The 13538-nt window shown below is 35.2% G+C and overlaps 1 protein-coding gene across 7 annotated transcripts in view; it reads left to right on the forward strand.

Annotated features, from left to right (window-relative positions):
- LOC105252935 (sodium/potassium-transporting ATPase subunit alpha) overlaps nucleotides 1–13538 on the forward strand; it is an 84702-nt gene that overhangs the window by 67386 nt on the left and 3778 nt on the right. For 6 of the 7 annotated variants that reach the window (XM_011260609.3, XM_025406359.1, XM_025406362.1 and 3 more), the window contains 5 exons: nucleotides 475–711; nucleotides 915–1216; nucleotides 2193–2287; nucleotides 12657–12831; nucleotides 13062–13294. In XM_011260609.3, the coding sequence (XP_011258911.1) occupies nucleotides 475–711; nucleotides 915–1216; nucleotides 2193–2287; nucleotides 12657–12831; nucleotides 13062–13294 (1042 nt within the window). Of the gene's footprint in view, nucleotides 1–474; nucleotides 712–914; nucleotides 1217–2192; nucleotides 2288–7776; nucleotides 7872–12656; nucleotides 12832–13061; nucleotides 13295–13538 lie in introns of all 7 variants that reach the window. The other variant, XM_011260608.3, reaches the window with a different exon arrangement.

The raw sequence follows: 13538 nt of genomic DNA on the forward strand, positions 1-13538 counted from the left end.
TTAATTATTTAATTGATGACAATATATATTTTACAACTGTTCTATTTGTCTTTAATAATATATACGATAGCAACAGTGTCTCCCTTCAGGAAGATACAAATTTTATCCAATTTCGTCGAGCATTAATATTGCAAAATTCTGTGCAGTATTTACGAAAAGAGAGCTAGATAAAAATTAAATATATTTAACTATTTAATTCATGACAATATATATTTTACAACTGTTCTATTTGTCTTTAATAATATATACGATAGCAACAGTGTCTCCCTTCAGGATGATACAAATTTTACCCAATTTCGTCGAGCATTAATATTGCAAAATTCTGTGCAGTATCTATGAAAAGAGAGCTGGATAAAAATTAAAATATTTCTCCAATATTATTATAAAAATGACTAAAATGCAATGAGTTAATTGAAATTGCTACATTCAATTTTAGACAGCATTGAGTAATGTTTAATTATTTTCACATATCAGGTAACGAGACCGTTGAGGATATTGCGCAACGGTTAAATATCCCAGTATCCGAAGTAAATCCTCGCGAGGCTAAAGCCGCGGTCGTCCACGGAACCGAACTCAGGGAACTCAACTCCGACCAATTGGACGAGATTCTCAGGTACCACACCGAAATTGTGTTCGCCCGTACCTCGCCTCAACAAAAGCTCATCATTGTCGAAGGCTGCCAGCGGATGGGCGCGATTGTCGCCGTAACTGGTAAGTTGTCGATAAAAAATATTTTACTTTGCATCCCATTATGAAGAAACAATTAATTCAATTAATTGATTGATTGTCAAATATGAGAAAATTCTATAATATTATACAATAATTATATCTGCACAATTGATAGCGTCTAGTGTCGTGCCATTATTGGCAGCGCAATATTGAAACAATTGATCACATGTTCAATTTATTCGTAGGCGACGGTGTGAATGACTCGCCCGCTCTGAAAAAGGCCGACATTGGTGTCGCTATGGGCATCGCCGGTTCGGATGTCTCCAAGCAAGCGGCCGACATGATTCTACTCGACGACAACTTTGCCTCGATTGTGACAGGTGTGGAAGAGGGTCGCTTGATCTTCGACAACCTGAAGAAATCTATCGCCTACACTTTGACTTCGAATATACCCGAGATCTCGCCTTTCCTGGCGTTTATCCTCTGCGACATCCCTCTGCCTCTGGGTACCGTCACCATTCTCTGCATCGATCTGGGAACCGACATGGTGAGTCACGAGATGTCGTATGGAAACGACAGATTAAGGTTGAGTGACGACTTCGAAGAGATGCCCATGTTTCGCGGAAAGCTCTTCCAAAGTCGCTACTCGATCTTCTTTTTATGGATTAATCGAATTATTTCAGCGTTTGCGCCGTCCACCATGATGTAATAGCTTATATATAGTTACGAAGGCAACAACACTGTTTCTCAAAGATACCGGTGGTCTTTGACATTTATAATGATTGATAGGTACCAACGTGATGCGCGTGCTGAGCCTGATACGAAGACTGTTCGATACAAATTTATAGTTCCTCAAAAACACATCAATATTGTTTTTCTTTATAGATAGATGCGCTTTTAAAGGCAAAACCCAGTCAATGGAGGCAGTGCAGCTCCATTCCATTAGTGGACAACAGTCTCGTCGATTAAATCTCTTTAATAATCTTTATACTTTTATTTCCTTTCTTTTAGATCAATTGCGCTGGTGGAAACAAAAGCATGTTAGAAAGTTACTATAGGAATTTTAAATGAAAAAAAAAATGGATAAAGTTTAGGGAATAGAAATTTACGTAACGAGAGATACTCTCATGGTTGAAAAACGTTTCTTTTCAGCTACTATTATCTTTGCAAAAAAGCTATTTAATGTCGCGAATTTCCTCTGAACCCCCTTTATATCCCCCAAAATCAATTCCTTGATCGATTTGGTTTCTTTATTTTTCAGTTGATTATTTTTTTGTTTATTCTCTATGCTTCATCGTAAATGTAAGAATGCTGTCGATATCAAGTCGGTTACTATAATATCCATCAATTTATTAATAAATTTTATGTAGGATTATCTGGCAAAATGGCCAGATTAGATTAATAATTTTATTTTCATCAAAATAATCGAGATATGTCAGCATTCTTATTTCAACATCATGGAAGCCATACTCGTTATCTAATTGTTGGCGTTGTTACTGAGCTCTTTGATACTGTGACATCAGGTACCCGCCATTTCGCTAGCCTACGAGGAGGCAGAGAGCGATATTATGAAGCGACAACCACGAAACCCCTTCACTGACAAGCTAGTTAACGAAAGGTAACACATCTACAACATACAACGAAATATTGACAAGCTACGTGCAGATTTTCTATACGAAAGAGTCATCGGTGATGATACGCTGTATTTTCGAAGTGTCCGGATTGATGAAAGTATCGATAAAACTTTTGCGCCAACTTTCGCAATGCGTATTTTTCACGCAAAAGCCTACCTGTTGAAACATTTTAATATAAATACTAACTTCGAAAATTCAATTACACGGCGATCGCTCTCTCTTCTATTGGCTATACACTTCTTTTTTATTTTTCTTTTGGCGACTTTAAATTTTAGTAGTTAGTTGATTCAATCTTCTATTGTATAACGTAAAATACGACGCGGACATTTCGGTTCACGTCTCTTTCTCGAGTCTCGCTTGTCATTCGATATCCACGTACGACAGGAACTGAACTAGGTAACGATTCGTGGGCAAATTGATCCCTTTCACCTGTTTAATGACGTTTACAATATTAATCAGATATCGTATAACACTTGTCATTTTTAAATATTCTTTTCTCAAGTGCAGAGGATTCAGTCTATTCCTTTCTCTCTTAAATTGCAAACCATATCTTGGTCATTATTGCCAAGGTCGCTCGATAACATTCACGCGATGTGGGGATTAATTTGCCAAGCCTATCGCTATCGAGTTGTCGAGTCGGACACGCTAGGACAGAATGCGGATAAGGTAACAGTGATGGGATATGGTGCACGCAGACTTGAACGGGTGTTTTGGTTGCTGGGACACGCGAGCTTTATTTTCAGTCCGATCTCTCCTCTCTATTCGTATATTCTATATTCGCTCTAACTAATAAGCTGGATTGAATCTCGTTATACATTAGACGCTTGCCCGTCCGCGATTTGTCGTTTTCCATTTGTCAGAATAGCTTGTACTCTACAGAAGAGATGTAACTCGAATGACAAATATATTATTCCGTTATCTTGACGAAAAATGGAAACTTGTAATATATCTTTTAATATATATTTCTTTTGCATACATATATATTTTTTCGCGAGAGACGATCGATTTGTGAGACGGGCAATCGCAAGTTTTTCCTTGTCGAGAACATTTTCTCTTCCTTTTATATCAATAGTCACAAAAACGCTTTCATCAGGATGATCCTTGATCATATTAGTGTTATTTCGCCGAAGGTAAGCCAATCTCTTATTGCAAAGCCTCTTTATCTCTCTCTCTCTATATATATATATTTCTCTTTCTTTATATATATATATATATAAGTCTCTATTACTTATACTATCTCTAGTTTTATTCTCCTCGAGAGCTCCTCGTCGTTGTTTTATAATTCCTCGCTGCAGTCGTCATCCTGTCGTGGTCTGTCACTGGCTTGAGGTGTATATGGATTACTGAGACGTCAACGAGACAGACAAGCATCGTTGTGAGAACTCGCATGTGTGATCGTTCCCTTTAATATTTGACTTATCGCCTTTTTTCCCGTTAAAATGGTATTTATCTCTTTTAAGCCACATCCCTATCTTCCATCTGTCTTCATCTTTTCTCTTGCGTGCGTGCGCTTTCTCTCTCTCTCTCTCTCTCTCTCTCTCTCTCTCTCTCTCTCTCTCTCTCTCCCCTCTCCCCCTCCCTGTCTCTTTCTTTCTTCTTTCTTTCTTCCTATGTACAAGTATAGTATATCTATCTTCTCTTTTCATCTATTGTCTTTTCATGTATCTTCCATCATTTTTTTTTCCCACATCATCTTTCGCGCTCTATCACTATTATTTTTTTTAGCCTTCCTTTTTCAATCGTAACCCAGACATCGTAAATGCAAGGGGCACTTGTATATTGTGTTGTGAATATTATGTGGTGTTTATATCTTAAATGTGCAACTGAATTTGTTAATATTGATCGTTTGTGAACCTGCTTCGCGTCGTCGTCGATACCACAAGAAGAAGACTCAAATGACGTAGAAACTAGAACGATATAGAGATTGAAAAGTTTTATACGTTTTGGAAACTCCTCGAAGATGTTCTCTCGTAGATTAAACGGTAGTACTCTCTTTTTCTCTCTCTCTCTATCTCTCTCTTTTCTTTTTTCTCCCTAAATACTTGGGTAGAATAGCATTATATATAGAATAGAATTGTCACTCGTACGTCGGTTTGTGCATAGAAACGTGATATACCTTTCCTTTCTTTTTTTTTCTGTCTTTTTCGTTTTTTTTTCTCGTTTTTCTTCTCTACCTCTATCTTGTCTGTCTGTCTGTCTGTCTATCTATCTCCATTGTTCCTGGCTGCCTCTATTTGCCTCGGGCTAGGTTTTATCGTTGCTGCGCCTCGCTCGGGAAAATGAAATTCTTTTCAACTTGGTTGACGTTCGCTTGGCGAAAATCCACCCGATGGTTTAATTATGGAATACACGTATAAATGAACAAGGACGAGATTGTTGCGATTTGTTACGGGAATCGTGCGAGCTTGAAATTATTATAGGATACTTTATTTCGACATTTTTATTTATTTTGTCTTCGTCCAAAACTCTTTAATGAAACTCTTACGCAGCGAAAAATAGTTAGACATCAGCTGAATCGATGGATGCAGAACGGTAAGATTTGTCGCGCGATGTGTGCATTGTTTCATATTTTTTCTCATTTATTTCCTCTACCTTTCGTTTCTTCTTTCTCTCTCTTTTTTTTTTTTCTAGAATTTGTCTAGATTTTTCTTAGAGAGGAGAAAAGCTATGCATCAGATTCTGCATCAAGCGATTCACTTTCTTCCTTCTCATCGATCTCGCAACGATCGTTCCTTAGTCATTTTGTAACTCAGCGAAAAGCAAGTTTCGTCGACGAAATCGCTTGCGAGAGGAGCGGGACGAGGCGGGACGGGAAGGATTTATCCCCATCAACGCGCGGTTTCGGTGACGGAATTGAAGAAATGTTTCGCATTAGAGTCGACGAAGCTTAAATCTTAATCAGCTAGTTGAATTCTAATCGATCTTACACGTACATTATATCGCACTCCTGGAAGAACATTACTGCAAATCAAAAAAAAAAAAAAGTGACATCTCACGCAAAGCGCGTATCTCTCTATCTAGAATAGTTGGACAGCATGTCATATTTTCGCTTATGTTGTCATGTTTTCGCGTACTTTACATGTTTAGATATTTTTCCAACTTTAACATAGTAGTGTTTCATAAATACAAAGCTGAGAAAAACCAACAAAATTACACTCTTTTTGAATTGTAGCAGTCTTCTTGCGGGAGTAGTCTGTATTACGTATATATAGACATGTGTGTACATATATATATATATATATATATATATATATATATATATATTTACATTAATCTTTGATGCTCAGTAATTATTATCATTATTATTCTTGTCTGGTCTATATACTAGTCTTATTATTATCATTATTACTACAACCACAAGCCAGCATCGTTACTTATATAGTTACTGAATTTTTACTGCCATTACTGTTTTATCTACTATATATCACAGCTGCCGCTGCTACTATTACTACTTACTCTATATTACTACTATTACTATACTTACTACTATTTACTATACCGTTTGTTCTACTTGCCACCATATATCACCGCCAAAAAAAAAAAAGAGAAAGACACTTTTGTACATTTTTGAGCGTCATGAACTTTTTCTTGCAGTTTTTATTCTTTACAGTCCTCTCACGTTTTATTCTGTAATGCGCTGCCTACTGCCGCTGCCTACTCTACCCACTCTGCGACTGGCAACTTTCTAATGGGTGCTGAAACGACTGATATACATGCAAAAACGACAATTAAACGGGAGAAAGCCGGGGGATTTATGTGCATATATTAATTGGAGAAACGTGGGAAAATTGCTGCGGTGGCAGCCAGCCCCCTGATGTACCAGCCGCGATTCTTTTTTTGGGAATAGCTTAATGATTTCGTTGTCATTTCGATAACAAATTTTTTAGAAATTTTTTACAAGTTTTTTACAAAGACGAGAATGCATCAGGGGGTTTTGCTGCCGACTAACTACGGAAACGATGCTCGAAGAATCGTACTCGAAGTGCACGAAAGAGAAGAGATCTTTCTCACCCGAGTCTCAAAAAGCTCGATGATACGCGTAATTATCTCGCTCCTTTAATTTTTTCCTTTGATTTGCAAAGCTTCTTGATGATTAGGCGATGTAGAAGAGAAACTTTTCTGCAGAAAATTTTTTTTAAAATTAAAGTTGTACTTGAATTTCTGGAATTTTAATTAAAGTATACAACTTTAGCGAATTTTTTAGCACGTATAACAAAGTTGTTTTAAAATAATTGAAATTACTGTAACGTTAGAATCGTTGCAAGGCTTTTATCCCTGAATTTTGTGCATCGAGCACCGCTGAAGACGATGCTTCAGTCGAAAAGTGCGAGAGCCGGGTGATAACGATTAGGAGATTTGCAGCACGAGGACGTTGAAAGGAGGACGGGGGAGATTCACACGTGCACGTGTAATGTCACTTGTGACTTTTCTCTCTTCATTTGCATCACGGATATGGCACGAACGATTTTTCTTTCCTTCTTCGGGCCGTCAGGCTAAACGCAGCGCTGATCCTTGATGCACAAATACACTCGCTAGTTTTGTCCGCAGGTCTCTCTCTCCCTCTCTCTTTCCGCTACATACACTTTAACGCAATTTTATGGCACAATTTTCTAACACAATTTTCAACTTTTAACAGCAAAGACGACTTATTCTTAGGATAGGCTGCGTTTAGTGTGAAACCCATCGCGGCGATTACAGTTTTCTCCTTCAGGGGGGGAAAACAATCGCCACCTCGAAGCATCAACCCCTTGGGGGGATGTCAAAGAGTCAAAATGACAACGTGCCTACGTACATATATACACGTATATGTGATTGGTTTGCGCAAAACCTCCGAGTCTGTCTCTTTCGCTCGCACTACGCGTACGTACGCATTTACACATTTTCCCAAGAGGGAGTGTATATGTGCATAAAGTATACACTGAGAGAAAAACTATCTTGAAATAAAAAAAATTCATTTAGTTTGAAAAAGCTACTTATTTGGTGGGTGCTAATCGCATATTTACTTGTATTCAAAACGTCTATTAAATATTTATTTACATACAATATATTAAAAAATTTATATACTTGGAGTAACTAACTATTTTTATATTTTAATTTTACAAAATATTTATTAAAATTTTTGCTTGGAAAAATTTTGAATTTTCTAGTTTTAAAAAACAATATATTTAATTTAATAAATTATAGTATATGTATTTTGTGAAAATAGTATTTAAAAGATGTAAATGAAAAATAATGTGCTCGATATAATATTTAATTAAAATCAAGTGCCTTTGCTTAAATGAAATAAATGATTCGTTTCATTCAAAGCAAAAGTTGCAGAAAGAAAAAACAAATTTACTTGATTGAAAATAATTTTTCTCTCAGTGTGGTGGTACCATAATGCGGTTACATGTATCTCTCGCATATAACTTCTTTGTAATGCGGGTGGGGGAGGGGGTAATTAGTACACCTTCTAATCAATGGTGGATGGCAGGTGCCGGCCATCTCGCTAGCCTACGAGGCACCGGAGTCGGACATTATGAAACGGCAGCCACGCGATCCTTACAGAGACAATCTTGTCAACCGAAGGTGGGTCTTCCAATTACCCACCTACCACCAAGAAAGAAAAAAACCAACAGAAACCCATTGCAAAACCTATTGCACTCACATCCGTATCAAGACTAATTTAAACACACACACACACACACGTTTCTATTCACGTTTATATCGCATCCATCTGTTTTACACACACACACACACACACATCATTTACTATCACAGCGCACAGACAGATACACCTGTCGGGACAGTCAAATCTACTTGATCCTTTGCCTGGCAAGTAGAGGGACTCGAAGTAACTTAATCGAGAACGCAAATTTAACTGCCCGTGCATGCGCGAACGTTAATGTTGCCTGAAATTTGTCTAAGATTCCTGTCTTGAGGATAGATTAGAAGAAGTTGACTAACCGACTGATTAGAAGAATGCTAAGCAAAGGATGAGCAAGTCGTATAATTACATAGCAGTGAAATAATATCTTGTGATAGCGGTGCTAAAAATCAATTTTGATGTTAATACTTTAAGTTAATGTAACGTTTTTAATAGCGATTGATTGCTCCGACGAGGCTGATTTTACACGTAATATACACGGGTACAGCAAATGTATCTCGCGAACCAAGTTGGAAGTAATCTCGATCGTTCCAGAATCGTGTATACGTGTTATAGATGTTCTATTCATCTTTGTGTGTATAGACACTCTACACAGAAAAAAAGAACATTCTTGTTTTGAAAATATAATATTTAATTATATTTTAAATATATATATATTTATTATAATTATATTTTTAATATATATATATTTATTATATTTTAAATATAATATTTAATTTTAACATGGAAATCTTGAAGTGAGATTATATTGCGTTAATTTAAGAAAAATGTAATTGCTTACTTGAATGAAGCCATTTTATATAGTTCAAACAAGAAAAATATATTCTTATGATTTAAGATTTAATTTTCTTGAATGGAAAAAAAAACAATGTTAGATAGAAAATAACATTTTTAAATCAAAGATTATAATTTTCCTAAAGTAGAATTAAATAATTATATATTTGAATGGAACTATATATTCGAATAATTATATATTTGAATTATATACTTGAATGAAGCCATTTTATGTAGTTCAAGAAAAATATATTCTTATGATTTAAGATTTAATTTTCTTGAATGGAAAAAAACAATGTTAGATAGAAAATAACATTTTTAAATCAAAGATTATAATTTTCCTAAAGTAGGATTAAATAATTATATATTTGAATGGAACTATATATTCGAATAATTATATATTTGAATTATATACTTGAATGAAGCCATTTTATGTAGTTCAAGAAAAATATATTCTTATGATTTAAGATTTAATTTTCTTGAATGGAAAAAAACAATGTTAGATAGAAAATAACATTTTTAAATCAAAGATTATAATTTTCCTAAAGTAGAATTAAATAATTATATATTTGAATGGAATTATATATTTGAATAATTATATATTTGAATTATATACTTGAATGAAGCCATTTTATATAGTTCAAGAAAAATATATTCTTATGATTTAAGATTTAATTTTCTTGAATGAAAAAAAAAACAATGTTAGATAGAAAATAACATTTTTAAATCAAAAATTATAATTTTCCTAAAGTAAAATTAAATAATTATATATTTGAATGGAACTATATATTCGAATAATTATATATTTGAATTATATACTTGAATGAAGCCATTTTATATAGTTCAATCGAGAAAAATATATTCTTATGATTTAAGATTTAATTTTCTTGAATGGAAAAAAAAACAATGTTAGATAGAAAATAACATTTTTAAATCAAAGATTATAATTTTCCTAAAATAGAATTAAATAATTATATATTCTTGAGGTGACAATTACAATATTAAAATAAGACTATAATATTATTAAAATTGAAAATTATTAAATCCTTCTATGAAGATTATAAATTGTTGCGTATATACGAAATAATGAACGCGTTAGTTTAAGTATATAAGTCTTGATTTGACACTTATTTTTTTTCTGTGTATTTATGCATCGATACACACTATTTTTGATCCGGATATTGTGTGATTTCAACTTGGATCGCGGATGTTTTGTACAATACACGAAATAACAGAGTGTCTACTAACTCTGATGAATCCGTGGGATATCTTTCCCCTTTTTCTTTCGTAAAACATAATTCTTGATGACGTCGTGTACGTCTTGAGAGGAAAAAAAAATCGGTTAAGCAACAAAATTGTATCTTATATCTTCTTTAAGATTGATTAAGTTTATTGATGAGATGATGAACGAGAGTCTCAACTTTTCCCTTCTAAAAAATTGTGAGTTGTACGAGATCTCGGTAGACACTCTGCAGACAAACGATATCCGACTCTAGGAATCTAGTTGACTAGATAGAGCACAAAGCAAGTTTTTGACCTCTAGAGAAGAGTTATCAGATGTTGAGAATGCCGAATGCTTTTTTTCTCATAGAGAATCTCACACTTAGACTCTCTTACCTGGTCAAAACTAACATACACGCTGCGATCTAATCGTTTAGCTTTAAACTATCTACGTGTTACTTTTTCTTAGTCGTTGCACTAGGTGTATGCGAGCGAATCGCGGGCGAATTTCGAAAACTTCATTAATACTGTGCTGTCAATAGTTGATTATAAATTTGTATAATTGATACAGTTATTACACGGATAATATTCGGAATCTAGGGTAATTGAATGTGAAACTGAAATTGAGATGTGGGAAAATTCTATCGATATTGACAGCATCGAATTCTAATCTACCGGTTACTTTATTCGATGGATACACACACATGCACATCTGTTTCTGGAAATTTTATCTTAAAAATTTTTTAAATATAAGGATAAGAAACGTACATGTTTTTTTTTCACTAAATAATTTTTAACAAATATATAAACTAAGAATTTCTAATTTTATGATATATTACAGATGGCATGTATATTTATCTAAAGTATAAATTTTATGAAAATATATTTCCAGGGACAGATACGAGTTGGATAGACTTAGAGGGTTTTCCTCGCCGGGAAAACGGCGAATTCGCGACTATCTACCAACGAATTTTCCACGAAATGCACGTTTTATCTCAACTGTTTTTCTTCTTCGCTGTCTTTGATCTTTTTTTTTTTTTTTAAACATTTCTCATCGAGGATGGCGAGCACAACGCTGGTCGCCGAGAGCAGTTTTTGAAAGCGACATGCACAGCTTGAGCGCAGCCTCTTTCTCAACGAACAACGCTACGATCTATGATCTGGGATCGCGATCGCGATCGGGATATCGATCTTCGTCGCGCTGCCGCTTATTTACGTACCAGACGTCCCAACGTCAGGGGACTTTAATGCCGCTCTGCAGCCCTTCTCTCTACATTTGACACCTTGAATCCGCTGAGCACGCTTGCGCGAATCTAACTCGCTAATTACAGGTTCTTCGACTGCGCTTCCCGGACCTGATGAGGCCATTAAGTCGTCCAATTCAACTAACTGTGATTGCTAAATCGTCGCATGCGACTCGCTTCCAAACTCGACCCTGCGCACAGATATTTTCTCATTGCATGGATCTGACAATTGCTTTGACAATGATTGATTATTCGTAGTGATTTCTTGTAGAGTTTAGTACGACTTTTACAGATGTAATAAGAGGAGTAGACGAAATTACACTACGGTTTGATTATATTGATACTCTGGCTTAACAATCGAACATCCCCCTTGTAAATTATAATTCCACTCGGAAAAGCCTAAAAGATGAGAAATTTTTATTTCTACGTCTTTGCAATTTTATCCAAGTTAGACCTTGTCAAATGACGTGCAATCCTTCGATTAAATTGTTAGTACGTTCGATAATATTATATGATGGGAAGATTCTTCATAGCCAGATTATCAAGACATTTGGAGCAAGAGCAGAAATCTTGTAAGCTCCACTTCAAGTACAAAGTCACATTTAAAAGCCTTATATTATCGCGGACTTTCGGTCCACCTTCTTGCTTTGAACTCTTGGATTATAGTATAGTATAAAATACTTGTGTGCCAGCCAGTAAATCGCTTTAATAAATTAATGCTAACTCTCAACTGGACTGGAAACGTGCGCGGGGTAAGCTTTGGTAGCGCGAGGTAACTATGGGAAATGGGCAGCTTCGATGTTAACCGGTGCAAAGTCTCACGTGCAGCTTGTCCGTGAGAACTGGCAAGCGACAACTCTGTCTGTCTGTCTGTCTATCTAATTTATCTCTGTCCCTGTCCGTTTGTGGCATGCATCTCACTGTCGAGAACCGATCGTTAACCGTTCACCTATTCGTCGGTAAGTAATTTGCATTTTGCTCCTAACCGGTGACTATGGCTTCTGTTAACTTTAACACAGACTTTGATCATTAGAAGTAACACCAAAGTTGGATGCTCGATGGCAAACGCTTCTTGAGATCTCGAGGAGTTCTGAAATACCGTGTCACCTGAAAAAAATTCGAGAGATCAAAAATTTCACAAATTGATGCAACGTAAAAGTCATTTTCAGTCAAAGGACTCTGCCTTTAATACACGTTTCATCAAAAATATGAGAAATCTTGAGAATCTTAAATCTTAAATTTAATCTCAAATTTCTTTTTTTTTGAAAAAGTCAAACATAATTTTATTAAATTTTTTCAATTTTATATTTTTATATAAAAAATTTTACTATAATTACTCTTGAAGAAAGAAACGTGTTGTGTTTAAAGTTGCCACGGTAAAATACAGATTCCTCGAGGTTTGACAGCAAGCAGCGTCATTGGTCTCCCGAAGGAAGAATACTTTTCAACGAGTTTATCTGTATTTAGGCTTATCTCGATGGCATACGGTCAAATTGGTATGATCCAAGCCGCGGCTGGCTTCTTCGTCTACTTTGTCATTATGGCTGAAAATGGATTCCTGCCCCTATATCTGTTTGGTATCCGGAAACAATGGGACTCTAAGGCTATTAACGATCTAACCGACAGCTATGGTCAGGAATGGGTAAGTGATATCGAGGAAAATTGGACATTCTCTTGTGTGAAAGCATTCTGATATTTCATTTTCAGCAAATCAATTTTTCCTAATTAATAATTCATAAAAAAAAAATAATATTGTAAATAAGAATTTAATTCAATTTTTAATTAATTCATTCTAAATTTCTTGATGTATTAATATATTAAAGGAATCTATAACTGATTGTATAAATTTATTTCTTGTAAAAAAAAAAACAGACTTATAGAGACCGCAAAACGCTGGAGTTCACCTGCCATACAGCTTTCTTCGTATCGATTGTAATTGTGCAATGGGCTGATCTGATCGTCTGCAAAACACGCCGCAACTCGATTATTCATCAGGGAATGAGAAACTGGGCTCTGAACTTTGGCCTCGTGTTTGAGACCGCTCTCGCTGCGTTCCTAAGTTACACGCCTGGTATGGACAAGGGTCTTCGTATGTTCCCTCTCAAGTATGTATCATCCATCTTTATCGTAAAGTTCTTCATTTGGATCAAGAACCAAATTTAAAAAAACTTTGATCAGGGCCAGATTTAAAGGTGTGGAGGCAACGAAGAAGTGGAGACCCCTAACCATTTTTAAATCAAAATTAAATAGAAATTTTTACGTTGTTTAAATAATTTATTGTGAAATAACAAGGTCAAGCAATATACATAGACCTTGTAAGTGTTGTATATCATTCGATAGGAAATTTTA

The sequence above is a fragment of the Camponotus floridanus genome, unplaced genomic scaffold, assembly GCF_003227725.1.
Source record: "Camponotus floridanus strain SB8 unplaced genomic scaffold, Cflo_v7.5 scaffold14, whole genome shotgun sequence".
NCBI classification, from domain to species: Eukaryota; Metazoa; Arthropoda; class Insecta; order Hymenoptera; family Formicidae; genus Camponotus; species Camponotus floridanus.